The 26,024-nt window shown below is 35.4% G+C and overlaps 1 protein-coding gene across 4 annotated transcripts in view; it reads right to left on the bottom strand.

The window, feature by feature from the left end:
• Nucleotides 1–1,570: 1,570 nt before the first annotated feature.
• PPP2R2A (protein phosphatase 2 regulatory subunit Balpha) overlaps nucleotides 1,571–26,024 on the bottom strand; it is a 69,093-nt gene continuing 44,639 nt past the window's right edge. For 3 of the 4 annotated variants that reach the window (XM_081269620.1, XM_081269619.1, XM_081269621.1), the window contains 7 exons: nucleotides 17,994–18,159; nucleotides 13,105–13,217; nucleotides 12,289–12,466; nucleotides 10,957–11,121; nucleotides 9,995–10,164; nucleotides 7,655–7,746; nucleotides 1,571–3,905 (listed from right to left, as the gene is read on the bottom strand). In XM_081269620.1, coding sequence (XP_081125746.1) covers nucleotides 3,626–3,905; nucleotides 7,655–7,746; nucleotides 9,995–10,164; nucleotides 10,957–11,121; nucleotides 12,289–12,466; nucleotides 13,105–13,217; nucleotides 17,994–18,159 — 1,164 coding nt within the window. In that variant the 3' untranslated portion in view covers nucleotides 1,571–3,625. Of the gene's footprint in view, nucleotides 3,906–6,885; nucleotides 7,004–7,654; nucleotides 7,747–9,994; nucleotides 10,165–10,956; nucleotides 11,122–12,288; nucleotides 12,467–13,104; nucleotides 13,218–17,993; nucleotides 18,160–26,024 lie in introns of all 4 variants that reach the window. The other variant, XM_081269622.1, reaches the window with a different exon arrangement.

The following is a 26,024-nucleotide window of genomic DNA, read 5'->3' as shown; positions in this document are numbered from 1 at the left end:
AGGATAGCTTCAGCAAATTGGTGAGGCCCTAAGCAACTTAGCAAGACCCTGTCTCTAAATAAAAAGGGGTTGGGTATGTAGCTCAGTGGTAAGGTACCCCTGAGTTTAATGTCTACCAAAAAAGCAAACCAACATAAAACAAAACCCTAAACTTTGCATTGCCTTTTGTTGGACATGCACTGTACCACTGTATGGTAGAAATTTTCAAGTTAATACTTGAAGCCTGTATCAAGTAGAAGTTTAAATTGGAATAGAGAAAGAGGTTGCCCAGTCTAATTTCACTATGTAAAAAAACATTGAAACAACTGAATTATTAAAAATGTCGACCTCAGTGGTAAGAAATCTTTACCATCTTAAAACACCCAGACCATAGGTTAATAAAGGATCTAATGAGAGTAATACCTGAGCTGTAATCTGACTCATATAAATAATTAGAAAATATGAAGTAAGGTATGTTTCCAAGACTTTTGGGGGGAGGAGTGTAAACAACTTTCTAAACATGCTCATTTGTGCTGGCTCTCTGTCTCTCACACACACAGCTTGAAGTACCATCTGAAAAGAGATACTTAAAATAGTGATATTCTCAAATACAAAAGAAACTTGATTCTTGATCACCTATCTTATTCTGCTTTTCTTTGTGGTACTGGAATGAAGCCCAAGGGTGCTTCAGCACTGAGCTATACCCCGTTGACACGTTAGGTTGCTTAAGCTGTCCTTCACTCGTGAGTCTCCTGCCTCAGCCTCCAGAGTTGGTTAGTTACAGATGCCACAATGCCCAGCACCTTTCCAGTTTTTATTTTTTGTGGGGGTGGCACTTGTGTTCTTCCTGAAGTGTACATTATTATCTCTACTTCAATTTATGTGAAGTATAAATAAGATATTCCAGCAATACTCCCAAAGAAAATAATTTAAATTTCACTTAAAAAAGCTTTTATCAGTACTTGTTAGCTTTTACACACACAATTTTCTAGTAAACACATTACTTTCTTAAGAAGCTCAGTGTTCATGTTTCCATTTTCTTTAAAAGCATATCTACCACAATTAACTCAACTTAAGGTTTAAAAGAAACCTCAATTTTGTAAAAGAAAAAAGTGCATGAATGCATTTTTTTTTTAACTCAAGAGACTAAGGGCTTCACAGAAGCTTAATACCTGGTAATTATTTGCCATATAAAAATGTGTTTATATTTATAAATTAACTATTCTTATTGCCCAGCCACCAAGTAAAGATTTAAGAAAATTAATAGAATGAAATTTCTTTAAGGGAAAGACTGTATTACTGGCAAGAGAATAGGAAATACAAGCAACTTGACAAGACTAAGTTTATTCTATAATTTTTATTAATAAAAAAATTAACCATGACCATATAAAATGAGTGGCTGGGCTTATAGTTTGCTACACCAAAGAAATTAAAAAATACTTGAGATAATGTTACAATAATTTATAATAGCATTCCCTTGATAGAGGCATTTTAATTTTAGCAATTGTTCCTCTTAAATATATAAAACTAACCTTTAGTGTCATGGATGAGTATCATCATAGCTACTGATGAATAAAGAGAGAATTTCCAAGAGCTTTCTCATGGTTTTATCTCAAGACATACAACCAAACTGCAGGGAAACCACCTCCCAAAAGGATCTTCTTGAAAGATACCCAATCAGAAAAAAGAGCATTATTGATATTTCTGTTAGGGGAACATCCCACTTGCAAATCAAGTGTGAAGAATAAATAACACAAATTAGGAATGCACCCCCAAGGCCCCCAAATCAATTAGTAAAAGTGCCATTAAGAATTATCAGACATATAATCAATGTGTTTAAATACAAATTCAAAATTTAACTCCAAAAGATACAGTGATTTTATTACATAAAATTTTTTGTGTGCTAAAAATGTTAACTTACAAGATATAATAATAATATTTGCATAAGTGTATAGGGAATTACGGTGGGACTGTTTGATCATTTTTTCATTGTTGAAGATGAGAACAGAACAATAAGTAGTGGAAATATAAGCACTCGAGTCCTCTACATTCATGGCTCTTATATTACTGCTCAACCAAAATATACGAACATTCTTTAAGGATATAAATGCCTGCTCAATTAATCTTTTAAAAATAAAGTCCATTTTTTTCTTTCCATTAAAGCTTCTGCAGGACTGACAAAGGTACATTGCACCTATTAAAAACAGGGGTCCTTTTCATCTTTGGATAAGGTGTCACCACTTAGGGAAAGCACAGTCACAGATTACTAAATTTTGAGGCAGCAGTTGGAGTCCATTAAGCACTTTTTGAACACTGTACCTTTAAAAAAGTTTTTCTTTAATGTAGCTTTGGGAAACCAAAGAAAAATATCTATGGCAAAGTACAACTCATTCTGATTTGACTGCAATAAAATACAAAAACAAAACCAAAAAATAGTGCAGTGTCAATTTAACCTATGGAATCACTCAACGTTAGTTTTCTGTTCTACTGTATGAATTAATAACAACAACAAAAAAAAGCTTAACTTGTTAAAAACATTTTTAAGTCTTTGACTTAATATTTAATAAGGCAAAAATTAAATTAAGCACTATAAAAAGTCTTTAAAAATGAAGTTCTACAAATTTGGTTCTCATTTACAACAATTTCATTAACAGAAAATGGGTTAAGTATAGATACAATGTATCCAATACCCTCATAACTACAATAAAAAAACACTAGTAGCATTTATAGACTGAAATCCTTAATACCAATATGTATTCAAACCATGTTCAAACAGAACACCTGTTCTTTCCCCATGTAGAAGAAAATGTTACAAATAATTAACAAAATACCAATAAAACAATGGAAACCCAATTTCATTTCACTGTGCCCAAGGGTATGACACAAAATACTGGCTTAAAGAGGTAGATTTAAAAGAAAAAGAAAACCAGATTCTCCATTCTTTGTCACTTTTATTCAGTAGTAGTTTTTTTTTTCCTTATTTTCAGTGCCAGACATGGCAAGGAGTGATTACAGCCAACTGTTATTAGAACATTTGTTCGCAACATATACCCCCTTTATCACTGACCCCAAACTGACTCATTTTGTGTGTGCTTTCGTTCTTTCTTTCTTAATATACCACCACCAAGACTGGGTGGAAGGAGCAAGGGTAAGAGAGATGAAGGGGGAGAGTCCAGGAGGCCAGAGAGGAGGAATGCTACAAGCCACAGTAAGAATGAGCTGTATTTAATTTAAAAAAGGGAGAAGGGGTGTACCCAACAAATGATACAGTAATGAGGATACACAAATCCCATAGCATGACTGAAGGCTTTCACTGTGTTTGACGTCATCACAATGGAAGGCATAAAAAGTGGAGTAACTCAATGTTGATACAGTCCAATCTAGTCCATTAGGCAAGATGGTGCAAGAAGTCATTTAAATTAAAAGTGCCCTACCCTTACCTAAATGGCTAGCAGGCATGGAGAACACTACAATGATAACCCACAGAGTTTTCTCCATGTAGCTATAAAAATGTGTTGTCGAATGGCACACTGTCAAACACTGGAAAGGGGTGCCACAATGGACTTCTCTCTTTTATAGGTACGAATGCTAGATTCAACTATCTCAACTAAGCAGGAAGTGGGCTCTTCCGCTAGGAATGCCAACCCTAATTCACTTTGTCTTGAAATATATACAGATTGTTTGTAGTAGCTACAGCAATGATATTTTCCTTGGGGTGCCAGGCTGTATGAAGGATTTTCTTATTGAAGTCTAGACTGTCAACACTTATTTCATCTTTCTTTCGCTTGCCGCTTGCACAGACTTTGCGTGGCTTCAAAACCGTGCGAGGCTTATTGTTTTCTCGTGATGCTTCTAGAGTTATATCTCGCTTTGTGTTCCTGTCGAACATTCTGAAGAAATTATTGTAAGATCCAGTCATGACAACGCTGTGGAAGTAGAAGAGTCAGTCAAATAAATGAACGAAGGGCTGTGTATTTATTAAAATGGTTCATGATTAAACCTAACCCAGTACTCTACAGAAAGTAGCTACTTCAAGCAGAGTTGAATTAAGGAGGCTGCTAGCAAAACTCAATCACTGGAATAAGCCAGAAATATGAGAGTTAACTTGGTTCTAACAAAACTATAACAAAGCTGACAGATTCTCAAGTAAAACTTCTCTTAGTACTGACCAATCCAGCCAGCCAGCTGCTGTTTTTTTTTTTTTTTTTTTTTTTGTACTAGGAAATAAACCCAGAAGCACTTACTCACTGAGCCACATCCCCAACCCTTAAAAAATTTATCCTTAGTTCTTTTCAGATATACATGACAGTAAAGTGTATTTTGACATACACACATGGAGTATAAATAGGATCCCATTTTTGCGGTTGTATATGATGTGGCGTTTCCCTGACTATGTCTTCGTATATGAATATGGGAAATTATGTCCGATTCATTCTGTTCTTTCTTATCTGCCCCTGCCCCATGCCCCACTACCTGCCAGTCTTTATTTTTCATTTTGATACAGGGTTTCATTAAGTTGCTTAGGCCCTCACTAAATTTCTGAGGCTGGCCATGAACTTGTTGTCCTCCTGCCTCAGCTTCCTGAGTAGCTGGGAGTCCACATGTGCCAGCACACCTGGTCAGCTTCATAAAGGAATAACCATCATGGGATTTCCAAATTCTATTCTTCTCTCAAATGCATACAAATAACTATTCATAAGAAACCAATGCTTATTTTATGATATAAATTATAAGCTATTTAACTTGTCCCAGTGTACATCTAGTTCAGATAATATTTTATGAATGCTTATGATAAATTTGCTCCTGAGAATATCAAGAAAGTAGCATATGATATTTTTATCAATAGAAAATCATTTCAGGGCTGGGGATGTGGCTCAAGCGGTACCGCGCTCGCCTGGCATGCGTGCGGCCCAGGTTCGATCCTCAGCACCACATACCAACAAAGATGTTGTGTCCGCCGAGAACTAAAAAATAAATATTAAAAAAATTCTCTCTCTCTCTCTCTCCCCCTCTATCACTCTCTCTTTGAAAAAAAAAAAAAAAAAAGAAAGAAAATCATTTCAGAGGTGGGGTTGTAGTTCAGTGGTTGAGCGCTTGCCTCGTATGTGTGAGGCACTGGGTTTGATCCTCAGTACCACATAAATATACTAAAAAAATTAAGATATTGTGTCCATCTACAACTAAAAAAAGAAATTAAAGAAAAAAGAAAACCATTTCACCTATACCAATAGAAATGTTTAAAGGAAATATATTTAAAAGTACAGGTTCAGGGATGGGGTTGTGGCTCAGTGGTAGAGGACTTGCCTAGCATATGTGAGGCACTGGGTTCGATCCTCAGCACCACATAAAAATAAAAGTATTGTGTCCACCTAAAAAAAAATAAATACTTGAAAAAAATATGTAAGTTCAAAGGGGTGACAAGGACTTTGCTTGCCCAAGACACTCCCGCACTATTCCTTTTTGGGATATTAGGGTCTCATAACGTTCCTGAGGCTGGCCACAAACTCACTATCCTTGTGCCTCAGATTTCTGAGCTGCTGGGATTAAAGATGGGCACCATCACTCCCAGCATCAAGACACTTTCTTGTCACTTCTATTTGCTATCAATCACTGCTCAACATTCACCAAGTATTCTCAAAGGCAAAAAATCACAAGTGTGAAACCCTTAGTAGTTTGGAAATAAAATAAAGGTCCATTGATTAAAAAAAGGGGGGGTACTACTACTCTAGAACCACTATTATGTACTACCTCCTCCTCACAGGTTCAAATTATTACTGTAAGTGAAATGATAGGATACTAAGGATTTGCTCAAAGTTATACTTATCTCCTCCATATAAGGGACTATTATTATTATTATTATTGAGAACAATTTTAACCAATCTGAAGTTGGTGTCATGTCCCTGAAGATAATGAACTGTTATTGCTTTTAAATGATTTACGTAAATGAGACTGGTATCCCCATATTCTCTGAATTTGTGAAGTTTCAATGGATTAAAGACACTGAATCTTTGGCTCTTTTTAATTTAAAAGGAATCACCAGGCCAGCATTTTTGTGACATCCCTGCCAAAAATGTATAACCTGAATTTAATCATGAGAAAACATCAGACAATCTTCAATTAAGAAACACTCAAATGAAGAACTGTTCAAGAACAAAGAATATAACTACATATGACAAATAAATTTAACATAGGATCCTAGAATATGTGCTTTACCAGATTCTTTGCTAAAGGACATAACTGAGAAAACTTGTAGAAATGTAAAGAGATCTGTGGATTAGATGACAGTACTGCATCAACGTGAGTTTCTGCTTTACATGCCTGTACTGTCAGTTTGTAGGAGTGTGTATGCCTTTAGGAAAGTCATTACATAAATTCAGAGGCAATGGACTTCACATGTGGTGCTTATGTAAAACTGGTGCAAAATTAAAATGTGACAAATTAATGTGCACCCACTGCCCCCACTTCATGAGGAAACAGGTACATCATATCCTATTACATCAGTACCTCCTTTCTCTTCAAATCTGTCTATTCCCAACACCCCCTTTTCCCACTTTCCCTTTTTTCTGACACCTCAGATTCAGTAGTGGCATTCCAAGTGTTTACTTATTTCTACCAACAGGATTCTCTGCTTAGTACCGCCAAACTAATATTGGAACTCACGCTAAAATCAGAAGAGTATAATATAAAAACCAGACAAAAGGTATTTGTTCCAAGTACTACTACCCTTGGTAATACCTTATTATGAAACTTGAACCACATAAAGCTTCTATGATAAAACTACTATCAAATAAAATACCTCTACTTTAAATACAAGTTTTAGAAATTATGTTTTAACTGGAACACATTAAGTGATAAAACAGAAGATTGAAAATAAGACTTATTTAAACTTTGGAAATAATGACATACATTTCGATGAAATAGCAGCTAACCTCCTGCTTCAAGCCCCCAAGTAGGCGGGACTACAGGTGTGTACCACCTCAGCCAGTGAGAAAAGTGATTTATCTGGTTCATAAAAGAAAAACACCTGAAGACATCCAAATAATAATTTAGATAAAACCATTTGTTGCAGATGTTTTGTTTCATATTACTAGTGAAATCAACACTTAATTTTTATCATAGTATTGCTATGTTACATCTAAAATTACTAAATTTACTTTAAATTTCCCTTGGTGGAAAGTGAAGTAATCTATGTTAACTTAAAAAAAGTTGGTCAAGAGGGCTGGGGTGGCGGCTCAATGGCAGAGCACTTGCCTGGCATGTGTGAGGCCCTGGGTTCGATTCTCAGCACAATATATGAATAAGTAAAATAAAGGTCCATTGACAACAAAAAATATTAAAAAAGAAAAAGTTGGTCATGCTGGACACAGTACCGCATGCCTATAATCCCAGCGTCTTGGGAGGCTAAGGCAAGAGGATCATGAGTTCAAAAGCAGGCCTCAGCAAAGGCAAGGTATTAAGCAACTCAGTGAGACCCTGTCTCTAAATAAAACAGAAAATAGGGCTGAAGATGTGACTCAATGGTCAAGTGCCTGAGTTCAATCCCTAGAACCGCCCTCCCAAAAAATTGGCCATCTTTTTTAGCTAATATGTCAATTATAATATGACGTATGCAATGGCAAGTTTCTTTCTAATAAAATTCCTATTAGAATAAGAGATTCAAATGAAAATAAATTACCTGTCAGATCCATTCCAACAGCATTCAAATTTGTCAAATATGCAGTCATTTTCATACAGTGAACAGAGTTTACTTCTGAGGTATTCATGAACCTGGGGAAAAGACAAAACAGTTTACCTAAAGAGCCTATGCACTAAAATCAGGAAAATGAATTTAAAAATCCCTATCTTTATTTTTTTTTTTTTAAAAAGGTACACACACCCCTAAACATCTTAAATCTCAGTACTCTTGGTAACAATAATAGCAGTGTTTTAAGAGCCTTTTACAAAATACAAATCGCCTTTTAGGGAAGCACATTTTCCTGTAGTACAACAGGGAAAAACTCCCTCTGGCACGCCACATGTATCCTGAAATGCCCGACTAAAACAGAAAATATTTGGAAACGGAAGAGACTAAGAAAAGAACACAAGAGCAATAGGTGATCATCCCTACTTGTTTTTCAGTCCACTAACTGCTGATAAAACACTGCTTACTTCCTTTAAAATGCCATTTTCTGGGAATAGATTTAAACTTGGGCTTATATTTTTAAGTAAATTCATATGCTAAGCACAGTTCAGTGAAGCCTTGGTTTGGTTATTAGATGTGCATCATTTAAAATGTTGATGGTATCACTCCATATTACTTACACAATGTCAAAAGCTAATTAAAATGTATCTGTTTTTGAATTCCATATTTACTGATATTTGAAAAAATATGGAAAATAAGAAGATTGAGAAACATGATACATTTCAATATTAATATTGCTAAATTAACAAAGAAAATACCACAGTATTTGTTGTGATCAGAGGGAAAAAAGGAGACTTATTGACTATTCTTTTTACTGAAATAGAATAATAAAGTATACTCTAAATCAGAACTATGCTTTCCACAACCTAATCTTATTTTAATTGTCCATTTTACTTTTAGTACAGAAGTTGCAACTCTTGTGGGTTTAGGATTGAACATGGGTAACTAATGTGAAAAAAATGAAGATGAAAGTATCCCCCAATCACATATAACAGAGCAAAGCAAGACTGTACAAATTCAAAAAAATTATGAATTTATATAGGCTATATGTGCATGAGGTGACACTAAATTATTAATCCAATTTAGCATTGGCAGGAATTGGGAAATCAGGTAACACATCTGCTAGGTTACTGTGATTCAGCACATTTTACAATACATGTAGTTTGTACAATGTTCCTCACCAAATGATTCAAGAGTATGAAGCTAAGGTCCAAATGAATAATCCTCAATGGGAATGGGGAGATGCTAAGGTTAACCAGGAAGATACATTAACCTTTGCAGTTACACAAACGTAAAGAATTAACAAAATTCTTGGGTACTGGGGATTGAACCCAAGAGCACTTTACCACTGAGCTACAATCTCAGCCTTTTTTATATTTTGAGACAGGGTCTTGCTAGGTGGCCTAGGCCGTCCTGTAATCCTCCTGCCTCAGCCTCCCACGTGGCTGGGGTTATAGGGTGCCACAGTGCTGGCACCCAAATGTATTTTGAAAACAAAGCAGTACTTCACATCTTTGCTTCTGTTTCAATGTAGTGTTTTATTTTGAAATTTGAAAGACCATCACTGAGAATCTTGAGTGGTTTATATGTCTGTCAAAGGATACTTAGTCTGAGAAATTCTGTTCTTTGATTTTTATTGGGACTGTGTAACATAAAGGGATCATTATAACCTGGGTATTCCTAGGCAGCATAAAGTGTCTTCTACACTATTATAGTCCAAGGCATAACAGGTTTCTGTTGGCCTCTGCCCCTGCTGGGCTGTGCACTTCATTTCTTATCTCTGGTGGAGGGCAGATGAGTAAAGGGTAGTGGCTGGCTGCCTAGAAAAGAATCCTGAACTGATAATCCATAATAAGCAATTCCTAAGCCATCTTTTGAGCTTTTAAGCCCCTTTCCTTTAGGTCAAAGACAGTACTTTCAGCCTACAAGACACTTGAGTCATGCAACTAGGCACACCAAACTGAAGCTCTCCACATGTTCCCTAGCCGCAGCTTGTACAACCCTATCAGGACTCTACTGCCCAGACCTTAATAAAGAATGCAGCTTCCTTCCCACATAATATCAGCACACAAAGTTGACAATATTGAACCAAACAGATAATAAAACCACAATTCAGTGGCATTGGAAACACACAGTGTATAAAAACACACACACACACACACACAAACACACACTTAACATGAGGAAAAGCAACATATCCATGGGTCTCTGAATGGAAAATCTAATGGTTAACACACACAGTACATTCGGATTATCACATAGTAAAATATCCTACTCTATGAACACTTCTAAGTAAATAAGGTAGATGCTCATTGAAAGAGAAAACTCAAATACCTGGTATGTTTCCACTGGCCTGTTTTCCATATTTAAGTCCCAAATTTTGACCGACAAATAGTCTCTAGTCATCATATAGCGACCACTATGGCTGAATTTTACATCAGAAATAGAAGAGATGATTTCAGAAAAAAATGACCTGTTACTGGGGTCTTCGGGTTCTTCAAACACTAAAAACAAGCCAAAAATGAGAGAGAGATAAAAGTGCAATATGAACAATATTCTGACTTGAACAAATAATTTTCTGAACAAACCATTCATAAACATTCTAAGAATGAAGTAAAAAAAATCACAAGCTAATAAAAAACTGACGATTCTTTATCAGATGATTTTTTTCCTTTCTGGCTTTAATATGAATGTAATTCCCCTAAAAGTTTAAGAAAACGACATACATGATTGAGGGGATTGTTATTAACTAGGGATTGAACCCAGGGGCTCTTTACCACTAAGTTACATTTCTAGCCCTTTTATTGCTGGGATTACAGGCATGTGTCTGACAAAAATGGCCTGATATTGAAAGATGAAGATTCAAAAGTGTATGCTTCCAAAGTCATATGGCTAATTTAGTAGAACCAGACCCACCTGAGACCTGTGACTTCAGTGTACCAGACTGGTATATTCTACAAAATACCTGACTCTACCTATATCATCAAGGTGAAAAACATGCCATCTTCACCCATCCAAATTTATACTAGGATTTTTCTTGTGGCTATGTAAAATTATTTTCATAATAGCCTGTTAGGAATTCCTGAGTTTTAACAACATTGAACTACAGGATAAGAATATCGCAACCCCTTATTTTTTTTTTTAAGCCAAACTATGCTTTTGCATATAAAGGAACAACCTGTGTAACACCTTATGGAGTCAGGCAGGTTACCAGAGTACAGGAGGCTCTGGACACATATGACTGAGGTGAGTTCCAAATACATTAACTGCTATTAAGAAAGATAAAATAAACTTACGTTTAGAATGCCTATCACAGAGGGCAGATGCCCTCATGTCACATAACCGAATAGTTCCTTTACTGCTGCTGTACACAAATGTGTTACAGCTATTTGGATGGAATTCTGCTGCTGTGATCACTTCTGTGAGCTCTTCCATATTGGCAGGCTTGATATCCACAATATCTAGATAGGATTTTATTAAGGAATTTTCACTTGAAAAAAAAACTGGCAAATATAATTCTGCACATCTCAAATCTAAACTGAATTCATAAACCTAATAATAAGTATTAAGTCTGAATTGCAGCCTACTCTTGTGTGAGTATAGATCCCAGAAGTATTAGAACTTTTAATGCTAAAAACCAAATAGCTCTCAGGAACAACAGGCAAATTTTAGTTTGTAGAAGTCTTCCCAATTATGATACAAATGCCAGAAATCATAAAGGAAAGGCCAAGAAATTTGTCTTCACAACTATTAGAGAATACCAAAACACACACCTCAAGAGAGTAAATCAACTCATTAAAATAAAAAGAAGAAAAAGTCTCTTTTTTAAAAATATTTATTTTTAGCTATAACAATATTTTTATTTTTATGTGGTGCTAAGGATGGAGCCCAGTGCCTCATGCATGGTAGGAGAGCGCTCTACCTCTGAGCCAAATCCCAACCTGACGAAAGACTTTTTCTCAAAGACTGGTAAAGACACAGAAAAATAGGCTCTTCTATACTATTGATAGAGTATGAATTATGAGAAAGATTTTTTAATTTTTGAAACAATAAACTATTTGAAAAATACATAGACAACTACCACTGATCAAGGTTAAAAAAGAAATATATTTCTATATTTATATCTATATTATATGAATGTGCACAGGTATACAGGTTGATATATCACATACATATATACAGGAAAATTTCAGGAGGTTGTTATAAAGAGCAAAAATAGGGTTTGGATAACTTCTTTTGACATTATATCATCTTTCATCATAACATACATGAATTTCCTTTTCCAACATTAATGAAAATATTTTTATAATTAAAATTTCAAATATAATACTCAATAATTTTTTCAACCAAAAACTCAATTATTAAAAAACCAAATTCCTATTTTCATACATACAAAAATATCTTAAAATTCCATGAATCAATTTTGAAATCAATTCATCAAGCCATTTATCTTTATCAAGTAACTTTTCCCCTGTGTTGTCACTTAAATACATGGAAAAAATAAGATGCCACCTATATTAAAAGATATATTTTAAAAAGAAATCAAATATATGAAAGAATAAGATGAATTTAATATGGGCATAATATGCTTTCTTTACCAAATACCAAAACCAAAATAAAGTGGATACTAAAACTTCTGTCTGTAATTTCCAGATGCCAAAGATTAATCCGCAAATCATCAGCAGATAAATAAGTTTCATAATCACTATTTATAGAAATTGAGTTGATGTGGTATGTATGAGCATTGGCAAATATTCTTCGTGGACTAGCCTCGACCATTAGATCCATAGGTCTAAAGACTGGCACCTGTCAATAACACATGAAAAAAAAAACCAAACAGAATTTACAGTATGTTCATTAAGCAGTGAAAGTTCAGAACACTTCATTATTTTAGTTTGTGAGAACATAAAATAGCAATAATATTACAGACTTAAAAAGCAACTGATGCTGATCTTTTCCATTTGAAATGGAAATAAAAAGAAAACAATGTGGACAATTTGCCTTCTTTGTTTCAACCATTTACTTGAAAGATACTAAATATTTGTGGTTCAAATTAATGAGGTTAAAAAAATAAATTAAATCATAGCACATAGTATTTTTTAAGTTACAACTAAAGCATATAGTCCCTTTGCACTTTTTTGATCTCTGAAGAAAAATGAATCTTCAAATTTAATCTTCGACATTCCAACTATGAAAAAGAGCAGTGGTACAGTATAAAATGCCCTTGTGTTTTAGTCCTAGTTCTGACCCTGACTACAACAAGACCTCTGTTTAGTTCAGTTTCTATCTTTAAATGAGAGTAACTCAATGTCTTACCTTGTTACAGAATTGCTGGTGGGGGCTGAGAATTGTAATTGCAGTTATTCCTATTCTGTTCAGAATCTAGGCTATACGTGGTATGAACATAAAATCCTATCCATCTGAATCATTTTTTAAGTACTTACTCGTAGTGTAGTAACTGTAGTAGGATCTCTATACCTTCCATCTTCCTCTTTCAAATTATAGCCTTCTGGTCTTTTATCCCTTTCACTGATTTTCCATAATTTTATTGTTTTATCTGAGGAAAGAATAATAAAAGTCCTCAAAAATAAATGATACTAATAAATAATTTTAAGAGATAATTTTACATTTCACCCAAAAGATTTTTTTAAATCCTTTATCTAACAAAAATTCTAATTATCACGTAAAAAAACATACACAAAAATTACAAATTTATATATTAATGGCAATCATACAAATTCCATGTGCTATTCAAGTCAAGCCACAGCCAGATCTCAATCCTTTAAAGAATTAAAACTTCATGGTAGAGGCTGGGGGCTGTAACTCAGTGGTAGCGAACTTGCCTCACAAGTGTGAGGCCCTGGATTGGATCCTCAGCACCACATAAAAATAAATAAATAAATATTAAAGATATTTTTTTAAAAACTACAAGGGAAAAACTGTATGTATGTAAACACATCTACATATACACATAAATAGGTATACAAATATGCTCAGTATCTAATTCAAAAAAATCAAAGAGAGTGAACGATAAACTTCCTTCTCATTGCTTATTATTTACAACTGGAATGGCAAGGCATCTCTCCCTCAGTCCATTCTCTAAGCATATCTTTTTTTTTTTAATATTTATTTTTTAGTTCTCGGTGGACACAACATCTCTGTTGGTATGTGGTGCTGAGGATCGAACCCGGGCCGCACGCATGCCAGGCGAGCGCGCTACCGCTTGAGCCACATCCCCAGCCCCATCTAAGCATATCTTATCAAAGATCCACAGATTCCTTCATAGCCCCAGATGCCTCCATTTAAATATGTCTTTCCCCTGTGTCAGGGATTCCTAAGTGTGAAAAAGCTCCCCAAAACAAAAACAAAAAAAAAATTGATTGAAAGCATATGCCCCAATTCCTTCAAGACAAAATTTCTGAATAAACTTTACAGTTATCTTGTCCCCTCTCCCCTTCCCCTGACCCAGGACACAAGACTGAACTCAAAGCCTTGAGCATATCAAAGAAGTGCTCAGCCACTGAGCTAAATCCCCAAACCCTAAAAATAAACTTTTATTTTGGATTTCAGTTTAGACTTAGAAAAAAGTTGCAAAGACAGTAGTATTCCCATATACCCTTCCCCCAGATTGCTCTGATGCCAGCATCTTATGCAACTTTGGTAGGTTTGTCAAAACTAGGCTTCCCTAACACACAAGCACACCCCCCCCACACACACACACACACTCTATTCTTTGGAAGTGAGTCATTAAGTTCAGTTCACACTTAGAGCCATTTTATAAAAGCAATGCAAAAACAATTTCTAGAGAGAGATACCAGTGAATCTCTAGCCTGGTAATCTTTATTTCCTTTGTTTTAAAGAGTGTTTGTTCCTGTAGATGCCCTTCTCAAAAACAAAACAAAACAACAATCTATTCCTTCTAAATTCTATGTAATCTTGTTTACAATTCTCTTGCAGCTAAGTTCTATGTGTTTCCTATGTACTATTTAGTGTGTATATTTATATATTTTTTAACATGTAACTATTTTTTTAAGTTATATATAAACACAATATTTTTATTTTGTTAACTTATTTTTATGTGGTCTGAGAATTGAACCCAGTGCCTCACATGTGAGAGGCAAGCGCTTTGCCACTGAGCCACAACCCCAGCCATATTTATATAATTTAGACAGAAGTACTGCCTAAATTCTATATTCTGGGACAAATAAATATCTGAAATCACTGATAATAAAGATGACAACCCTGTTACCCATCCCTACAGCTGTCTTATGGCCTGTTTAAATGATCTTTAATGACAATCCAGATTTTTAAAAATTACAATATACTTTATCAAACATTTAGAAGAGATGAAATCAGTTATGTTCCTTGCAGTATTACAGGGGGGAAAACACCCTAAAAACAAACTACCTAAAGACTTGAAAGATTATGTAAGATCTTTCAAGGAGAGGATTTTTAGATTCTCAATGAGATCTGCTCCTTCCATAACTTCCACTAAAACTGCCAAATAATTAAAAATTCTAGAAGCCCAAAGTCTCTGGGGTCCATCTGCCAAACACAAAGAGAGCAGAGAAACATGCCACCAAGCCCTCCTTTGTGGGAATGCAGCTATTGTCTAAAACTCAAAAAGCTTTGAGAACAACCTACTTCTGAGTGCAATTCGCTAATATTTGTATATTTAAGACTCATGGCCAACAGGCTGGTCAGATGTTTTCAAAATATGGAAGCATAAAAAAGGAATCAGAGAAGCTAGGTATGGTGGTATACACCTGTAAACCCAGGGGCTCAGAAGGCTAGGGGAAGAGGGTTGCAGGTTCAAAGCTGCCTCACCAACTTAGGGAGACTGTAAGCCCTGTCTCAAAATAAAAAAATAAAAAGGGCTGGGGATATGATTCAGTGGTTAAGGGCAGCTGGATTCAATCCCGGGTGTGTCCCCCCACCCCACACACACATCAGAGAAAGGCAAAAGATGGGGGAAAAAAAAAAGAATAAAAACATTTGAATTTTAGGTGAGTTCACTATATCCCATAGTAGTAGTTTTGAACTTATTTTTATGACTATAAAGACCCCTTACACTGGGGTATGGAGTGGGTATTATGCTAATTCTCACAGAAAAAAAAACACGCAAAATAAAAATCTCACTCAGATTTATCAAATGTTATTTCTCCTGACCTGCATTTTTGTCCTTTTAAATAAACATTTCAGATGTAGCTTAAGTCTTACTCCTTCCTCTATCCTTTCTGCATGCTATCACCCAGGCACAACAGCTTAGAAAACGCCCATGCCAAGTTTATCCTCCCACCTTGATCCTATTTTTTAAGTACTACTTTTAGCACACGCACAAACAAAATAATGCATTCTCAATATATTTGTGTTTCATTTAGAATTCATCAAGATAAAAATTTACAATGTACTCACTGTATAGTGCCTTCAGATAATTTGTAACACTAGTCAAAAACTTTGCAAGTTTAAATTTATGTACTAAATCTATTTGGGAGATACTGTTAATAAAAACTACAGAGTCATACACTCCTGATCCAGCCACTGGAATTTCTAGCGGCCTCTCTCGCCACTGAGTTTTTATAACATTTAGGGTCTAGAAAGGCTCATCTGGTGATTATGTTTCCAGAGGAGCACAACAAAGGCTCTACAGAACACAAGTAGACATAAAAAGAAGTGAAGGATAGTTAAAATTTAATCCACATGAGTTGAAATGGCATTTGCTTCCAAATAACAAGGAAGAAGTACTGACAACTGCTGAAACTGGAAGACAGGCATGTGGGCTTCATTATACTATTCTCTCTACTTCAGTCTACACTTAAAACTTTCTTTTGTAAAAAATAAAATGATATAGTCTATAAGAAATGAGCTGCCAAAAATTATTATGAATATTCCAATACTTCATGACCGCAATTGCTATTTTACTTTTCAAACTAGGAATCTGCATTCCTTTACATCAATGAAAGTGAGTCTTAGAATAATTTACTTTGCCATATACATTAAAACAAAAAAAAATTAGAAGCCAACACATAACAGAAGTAAACGTACTACTTCCACCTATGATGCCGTGAGTTAGGCTTTAGTTACTTTATTTTTAGTGAGAGGACAATGCAGTTTATGTGAAAAGAGGGAGAGGCAGAAGATACAGATTCAACAGGCTGATATAGAGAGCTCTGATAAGAAAAATGGTTCCCTAAGAGGAGGTAAAATGGCATCAGGAGTTGCAATATTTTGTTCACCACATTTCTAAGATTTCAGTATAAAAGGGCTATGAGGCATAAACTGGATGAAGGGGCATTCAATGTCATTAGCATGTTACTACAGAAGCCACTTGAGTTTATACTCTGCAAATGCTGAGGTCTAGGTGCTAGAATTTCTCCTATTAATAGCAAGGGGGCTGAGAAGATGTGAGGGAAGGGGAGGGGGGATAGTAGGGGATAGGAAAGGTAGCAGAATACAACAATTACTAATAGGGCATTATGTAAAATTGTGGATGTGTAACCGACGTGATTCTGCAATCTGCATTTGGGGTAAAATTGGGAGTTCATAACCCACTTGATTCTAATGTATGAAATATGATATGTCAAGAGCTTTGTAATGTTGTGAACAACCAATAAAAAAAAAAAAAAAATAGCAAGGGGGCTGGGAAAATGAGATGTTTCTCCCAACCCTTGTTCCAGTCTCAAAACAGATTTAAAATTTAAAATCTAAAATTCTAATACACTTGCTATCTGGTTTCTGAAATATCTCCTCAAATCACTGTAATGACTCTCTTTACAGCCAAGATACCACGGGTAAGCCAACAGTGATTTACAGGGAAAAAAATACAAAGGAACAAAAGGAAATTTTCCAATACTTAACTTGTCATAAAGGGCTTCAAATTGTAAAGTCAACTCTAACCAGCATACAATAGAACTTAGGTACACTTAGAAAGGAGGAGGAAAGGAAATTAACATACTCCTTATGTAAGCAAAGTTGTTAAATTTAATACAATAATACTATAATACAGACATTACCGTCTCTAGTTTACTGATGAGGAAAATTCAACTGAGTATTAGTAACTTGCACAAAGCTACGAAGTTGAACAGTGACAAAAATAGCACCAACCTAACCCAATGGTGAAGCAGCTTGTTATTTTCACTACAAATGGGACATGCATTAAATAACTGGTACTCGAGAATCTAAAAATTGAGAGGGGCGGGGGGAGAGAGGGAGGGAGGGGGTAAAGTTTCTTAATGTCTCTCACAGAGAACTCTTATGAGTCCTCATGGAAAAGGTGAGCAGCCCTGTGAGACTGATTCAAGCAGTAGGCATTGAAGAGGAGATATGCACTTACCATTGGTAGACAATAAAAACTGAGCAGCATTTTTCTGGGGTAACCACCTAATTTTGTTGATCTTTTCTTCTATTTCTAAACTTTTCAAGTAGTCAAATTCTGGTTCATGGCTCTGGAAGGTGCTGTAAACATTATATTCTCCTCTGCTATGAGACTGTATTTTGTTCTAAAATGAAAACAAAAATATTTGGATCATTGTTGATTAATATTTCAAAATAATATGTAATCAATTTCAACACATCCTGCAAATTCTGGATATTCCATTAGTTAGCTTTATCTTAAATACAATTATATTCTGTTTTCTTCATTTAAAGGTCGTCAAGGAATAAATAAGAAAGCTTTGAGGGGGGGACTAAAGCTCAATAAATAAGCTTCATTCAATAGGCAAGGAGTGGATTAATCAAATTACTAATTTACAATTACACATTAGATAGTCTGGAGTCATACTGATAAAAACAACAATCCTGAGCATCTATAATTACAAAGTTTATCAAAAAACCAGATTTTTCTTTTTTTAAAGCTTGCTCAGAAAAAGCTGGCTGAGGCTATACTTTGTCTACCTTAGGGAGTCAATTCCTACCTGTTATTTAATGTTTTTTCCCTTATCCTTTCTGATGCCTGTCTTTTGATTATTTCACTGCTGAAAAGCCTTAAGAGTTCTCAGAAATGCAATGACCTCATTGCATTTATGTGAAAAGAGGGAGGCAGAAGATACAGATTCAACAGGCTATCCCAAGACCACTGTTACACAGAACATGGCTACTGATTAAATATACATTCAGCATTAGCCAGCAACGCCCTTCCCATCCCACCAACAAGTGCTTACCCTCCCTTAAACTACCCTTCTTATCTTCTTATAAGCCTTATACATACTGATTATTTATTTCATTTAGTATAAGCTTGAAAATATATAATTTAAATTGTTTGATAAAGGTACTACTTGTAAACTTTTTCAGTTAACACTTAATACCTCAGTAAAAAATGAGAATTATAATAATATTTACAATTTCATCTTCTGACTACATAATTAAATAGCCAATCAAAAAAATTGTTCAAAAAAGAACCAATGGAAAAATAGTTTAAAACAAAGAATAACTGGTTATTACCGATGGATCACTATTTTAAATAAACATGAGTTATCAAGTGAATTGTTTAAGCTCACTCATCAGCATTTGCCTATTGTGTCTGAGGCCCTGGGTTCTATCCCAGGCACCATCAAAAAAAAAAAAAAAAAAAGAAGAAGAAATCCTATTATTAGTCTCCATATCAAAAGAAAACCTTTATTAAATTAAGTTTCAGGTTATTTTTTCCCCCAATAACTTGATGATATGGACTGCTCATTCATGGACACAATTATATTGGAGTCCTTGGATAACAGTATCAATTATTAGGGAGTAGGTTTGCTGACATTAATACAAAGTGTACCACAGAACTTAAGCCACCTTGGAGATTTGCAGGGAGTAATAAAAATCATATTCAGAGTTTTGGTCTCATTACCATACTTACACTCCATATTAGATCACCTAATATCTAATCCATTAAATATATACACTTAATATCACTTCAGAAGAAATGCCGTAAATTTTACACCTAAAATTACTCACCCAGTCTCACAAGATTTTTCATTATACACTAAAAAACTGCAATATATAAAGCAGCAATTCAATTTTTTATATAAATATTCTGTTTTGAACTTTGTCTTTTCATTAAACACTTACTAAACACTTGTCTAAGGGACTATAGTCTATAGTACCATGTTAACTAAGATCCAGGTGGGACAGAGATTTAACACAGAATCCCCACCTTCAAATAACTTGCATAAGTTAAACTTGAGTGAAAAGCAAAAACTGATCAAGGTCCATACAACTCAGGTCACCAATGTAAAAAGCAAGGGCGAAACATACAATATATTTTTTGGAGTAAAGAAAGTACAATGTATGAAAATATGTTCAGAAACAAAAGAAGAAAATCCTTCTGAAAACTCAAGAACAGCGGCATGGGTTGAAACAAAAATCTCAAGGAGTTGGGCAACTGCAATGGACTGCAAGAAGCACCATCTATTCACAACAGGAAACAAAAATACATCACAAATACATCACACAAGGAGAAAATTGTGTCTAAAAAGTTGAAAGATGTCACTCCTCTCCTGAAACACCACTAAAGTTAGAGAAGAATTCCTAACATACCCATAGGACAAAGACTAACAGCAGAGATGACAGGAGCAGTAACAGAAAACAGATGTACAGCAGACTGGGAGAGCTGAGCCCTCAGCCAGCATAAGACTTTCCTACAACTTGGCCAGAGGCCTTTAGATTATAATGATCAGGACAGCACTGTTCTCTGCATGAATCAAGTATGGTGAGTGAATGTGAAGAAAAACAATCTTGTGTGCTCAACACTGTGCCACTCAAACAAGACATCACCGAAATCAAAGAAGTTTTCTGGGTTTTGTTTAAGAAACAAACTCTTACATCACAGAGGATCATGACACTTTTTAGTGGTGAAGTGGATTACTTGGGATTGATCCCTGGGGTGCTTTACCACTGAGCTACATCCCCAGTCTTTTTTGAGACAGGGTCTCACTAAGTTGCTGAGGGCCTCCTTATGTTATCGAGGCTGGCCATGAACTTGTGATCATCCTGTCCCAGGCTCCCAGGTTGCTAGGATTACAGTCATGTGCCACTATGCCCAGCCCAGTCCTATTTACTTTGAGACAATCTAGATATTTGTTATTGAAAAAGTACTAGTGTTCTGTGTATTTTTCTAAGTATGTTTAGTTAATGATGTTAAAAATATACCACATACACAGTGTAGCCACTATGGAAAACACTATGGAGCCACTATAAGAGGTTCCTTAAAGCAAAACAACACAACAGAACTACCATAGGGCAACAGGCAAATGTCTTTCATGTATAAGACGTCTTTAAAAACCCTTAGGAAAACTATTAACACTTCTCCTAAAAGATGCCAAAGGTCATAAACAGAGAATTCACATAAAAATGGTTAGCAGATATGCACATATGACTACATTAGTAATCAAAACTAAGTAATAATGCCCTCCTCATCTTTCTTGTGATGCTGGGAATGTGAACCCCTGGCCTCACCTGTGGTAAGCAAGTACTCTAACACTGAACCTTTTTCATTTATTTTGAGACAGGGTCTTGCTAAATTGCACAGGCTGGCCTCTGACTTGGTTCCTCCTGCCTCAGCCTCCCAAGTAGGTGGAATTAGAGGCATGCACCACTATGTCTTGTTGTTTCTTCCCCTTAAACTGACAAAAAAATGTAAAACATGATAATGACTACTATTGTAGTGCTGGAAGAATGAACAAAAACCATATACTAGAAGTACATGCTTACATAGCTTTTCTGGAGGACATCATTCCAAAGTTTGTTTGTTTATTTATTTTTTTTTTGAGAGAGAGTTTTTAATATTTATTTTTTAATTTTTGGCGGACACAACATCATTGTATGTAGTGCTGAGGATCGAACCTGGACCGCACGCATGCCAGGCGAGCACGATACCGCTTGAGTCACATCCCCAGCCCCTCAAAGTTTATTAATATTAAACGCTTTCAAATATTAGTAATTTTAAGTCATAGTGTGATCTACTGAAAAAAGAACATGTTCAAAGATGCATGAATAATGATGCAATAAAGACCCAAATGTCCAGAAGATCAAGTAAATTCTATGATACTATAATCAATTAAATCCATACTGCAGATCAATGGCTCACCATTTTAATTTCTGTGAAGTGCTTCCTTCTGTCTTCTGCCAACCCCCAAACTACATGCTTATTAAACCCTGTCCCTGAAGTTATAAAAACAGAAAGTGTTCCTCCCAAGTACACACTTTGTTGTATTCAAGGTTCCAACCAAAGAATCCATATATCAATCTGAGAAAACATGAACTTTTTTTGGTGGGGGTGATGGGGCGGGTGGAGAAGTACGAGGGATTGAACTCAGGGGCACTCGACCACTAAGCTACATCCCCAGCCCTATTGTGTATTTTATTTAGAGACAGGGTCTCACTGAGTTGTTTAGTGCCTCGCCATTGCTGAGGCTGGCTTTGAACTCACAATTCTCCTGCCTCAGCCTCCCGAGCCTCTGGGATTACATGCCCAGCAACATGGATCTTATATAAAACTAAAAGTTTTGAGTTGTGAAATATAATTAAATAAAAAAAAATTTCCCTGAGAAAAATCAGCCTTTTTCACACACAAAGGTCTTTATTCATGTAAAGGAATGATTTAGGTTTCTTATTCTTTTTTTTTTTTTTTTTTAGAGAGAGTGAGAGAGAGAGAGAATTTTTAATATTTATTTTTTAGTTCTCGGCGGACACAACATCTTTGTTGGTATGTGGTGCTGAGGATTGAACCTGGGCCGCACACATGCCAGGCGAGCGCGCTACCGCTTGAGCCACATCCCCAGCCCTAGGTTTTTTATTCTTGAAGTAAAAAAGAGTAACTAAAGGGGGAAAGAAGCAGTCTCAAAATTTTCGGTTGAAGTGTCAATTTTTTAATTCCCTATAAGGCATTTACTGACTATGGAAGAGGTCATTCATAATAGCAACTATAGGCTGAGTACTACAGGTTGAGTATCCTTATTTGAAATGCTTGGGGAACCAGAAATGTTTCAAATTTCACATTTGGGTATATACAAAATAAAATATCTTGGGGTTAGGATTCATGTCTAAACACAAAATTTGTTTCATATATACCTTATACATGGAGTTTAAGATAATTGTGCCAGGCAAGCACTCTACCACTGAGCCACAACCCCAGCCCTTGTGTGCATTTTTTTAGTATGAAATACCACATGAGGTTGGGTGTGAAATTTTCTGCTTGTGGTATTGTGTTGGTGCTCAAAAAGTTTTAGAGTTTAGAGCATGTTAGATTTATCATTTTAAGATTAGGGATGCTCAACCTATATTTTAAAGTCTGAGGATTAAATCTCTTTCTCATTAGATATAACTATTAAAGATTTTTCTGTGATTTATAATTAGTCTCATACCACATAGAAGGTGCCCCCCCATTTTATAACCAGCATCTAGCAGTGTGAATAATTATCTCAAGTTATAGAGAATTAACTTTTATTTACTTAACTAGCATTACCTAACTTAGAAGCATTACCTAACTTTTTAAAGTCTCAAATTTATAACAAAATCAGGACATAGATAGAAAGCATAAATGTTTTCTTATTTTGTTGTATAAATTAGATTTGGCACACAAATTATTACTGCTTCCCAGTCAAAGTAGGCAAAGCTATGGGCTGAGAATAAGGACATGTGGGGATCTGGTATCAGAGTTAAGTAATCCTGTTGCCTGAACTAAATTTTTTTTTTTTTTACTGGTAAAAGGAGACTGCATTCCAGAGTTCTGCACTTTGGGCTCATGGATGACTAACCCTCAAAGATCCATAGAATGAAACCAGGGATTTCGTGAATGTGGTAGAGGTGGGGGTAAATTTTCATATTCATATTGCTGAAATCCAACATTTCCTCTGGTTATGGCTGTAGGCAACAAATCACAGTATTAAAGTGTTCTAAAATATTTTTGAACTTTTTTTGTAGTTGTAGATGGACACAATACCTTTACTCTGTTTATTTTTAATGTGGTGCTAGGGATCGAGCCAGTGTCTCACACATGCTAGGCAAGTGCTCTGCCACTGAGCTTAGCCCCAGCCCCTTTTTAAAAGATTGATAAGTAAATTTCAAGATGGCTTCCTATATAATCTCATGTATTTTATGTGATTAGAAGTTCACAAAATTTACCAGGCTCTCCAAAGAATCCACAGAAAGGTTAAGAACTTTTGCAAAAATTAAAACTACCCTGAGATTTAATCTCACTACAGTTAGATGGTGATTATTAAGAATACAGGTAACAATAAATGTTGGCAAGGATGTGGGGGAAAAGGTACACTCATACATTGCTGGTGGTACTGCAAATTGGTGCAACCACTCTGGAAAGCAGTATGGAGATTCTTCAGAAAACTTGGAACAGAACCACCATTTGACCCAGTTATCCCACTCCTCTGCATACACCCAAAGGACTTAAAATCGACAAACTACAGTGACGCAACCACATCAATGTTTATAGCAGCTCAATACACCATAGCTAAGCTATGAAACCAACCTAGATGTCCTTCAATAGATGAATGGGTATAGAAAATGTGGTACATATACACAGTGGAATATTATTCAGCCATAAAGAAGAATGAAATTATGTCATTTGTCAGTAAATGGATGGAACTAAAGGCAATCATGCTAAGTGAAATAAGCCAATCCTAAAAAACCAAAGGCTGAATGTTCTCTCTGATAGATGGATGCTAACACACAATTGCAGGGGTAGTGGCAATAGGAAAGACAGTAGAATGAATCGGACATAACTTTTCGATGTTCATATATGAATACACAACCAGTGGTAACTCCACACATCATGTACAACCACAAGAATGGGAAGTTACACTCCACGTATTCATATGTCAAAATACATTCTACTGTCATGTATAACTAAAAAGAATAAAAAATATTAAATGGGGGAAAAAATCTCTGCAAAACCCTATAAATTCCAGATTTTAAATTCTGTAAAATGTGCCATATACATATAAAGTTCAAAACAGGCAAAACAAATTCATAGCTTGATTTGGGAGGAGAGGGTATGGGGGATACAGAGGGCAAAAGGCAACTTCTGGAGTGCTGGTAATATCCCACTTCTTGATTCATGGGAGAGTTACTCAAGTATGTTTTATTAACAATCATGAATTACACACTTAGGATTTTGTGAACTTTTTAAAAAAAATGTTATGTTCCATTCTTAAGAAAGCTGTTTTGAAGTATTTTAAATATAAGCATCAAGATGCATTTTGGAACTTTTTTCATTATCTTGGTACTGTAATGCAGACAATTTTAACCTTTTCTATTAGGTGACATTTTCATAAGGCTTTTTAAAAAGCTGAAGTGATGAAGTTACATAACTGCACCAAATTCTGATTTTGCAATTTGGAGGAGGAGTGTGGGAATCTGCATTTTAAATACATGCCCCAGATATTCTATTGTTTTACGTTCTGAAAAACATGGCCTTGGTTGATGGATGAATGAAAAATAAAGATGGTCAAAACCTTGTAGCTGGAAAAATAACCTTGTTTTGTAGATAGGAACTCTGATTTGAAACAAAGTGTAAGGGCGTTTTCTTTAGTTTCTCTTGTATTCTCTCTACAATATTCCCGACAAATTAGGGGATCTATCTCTTGTGAATTTATTCCTACATACAAAATAAATCAATCTCTTTTTCTTCATGAAGCCTTAATCACCAAAGCTCTATTTGTATTCTCTTCCCTTTAGCCTAGATCTCTCCAATCATTCTTCACGGACCTTGCTACATCTGCTATTCTGATTGATACATAGGAAAAACCATGCTAAGTGAATACTGCCACATTACCTGAAAGCAGATTTTGTTCTTACACTTAGATAAACATCAAACTAAGTCAACATCTTTTGTATAAATGATACTGGATTTTGCTAAACTGCATGTTGACTCATTCTAAGCTTTCCAAATTATTTAGGACGGATGTCAGCATATTAATAATACTTATTATCTTTTGTAATAAACAACATGCTTTTTCTTTTTCTTTTTTTTTTTTGTACTGGGGATTAAACTCAGGGGCATTCAACCACTGATCCACATCTCCAGCTCTATTTTGTATTTTATTTAGAGACAGCGTCATACTGAGTTGCTTAGTGCCTCACTTTTGCTGAGGCTGGCTTTGAACTTGTGATCCCCATGCCTCAGACTCCCAAGCCACTGGGATTACAGGTGTGCGACACCACACCCAACTGAACATGCTTTCTTAAGGGTACTTCGTTATCCTGTTAGGCAATTTTGGAAATGTCCCAAAAGATAACAAAAGAGCATAGCCAGGCACAGTGGCACATGCCTATAATTCCAGCTATTCATGAAGCGGAGGCAGAATTGTAACTTAAAGGCCAGAGTGGGCAACTTAACACTGTCTGAAAATAAGGTGAAAGAGTCTGG

This window comes from Spermophilus citellus, assembly GCF_964194105.1.
Source record: "Spermophilus citellus genome assembly, chromosome: 16".
Lineage (NCBI taxonomy): Eukaryota > Metazoa > Chordata > Mammalia > Rodentia > Sciuridae > Spermophilus > Spermophilus citellus.
The sequence above is the reverse complement of the archived record's forward strand: the minus strand, read 5'-3'. Positions and strand labels throughout refer to the sequence as shown.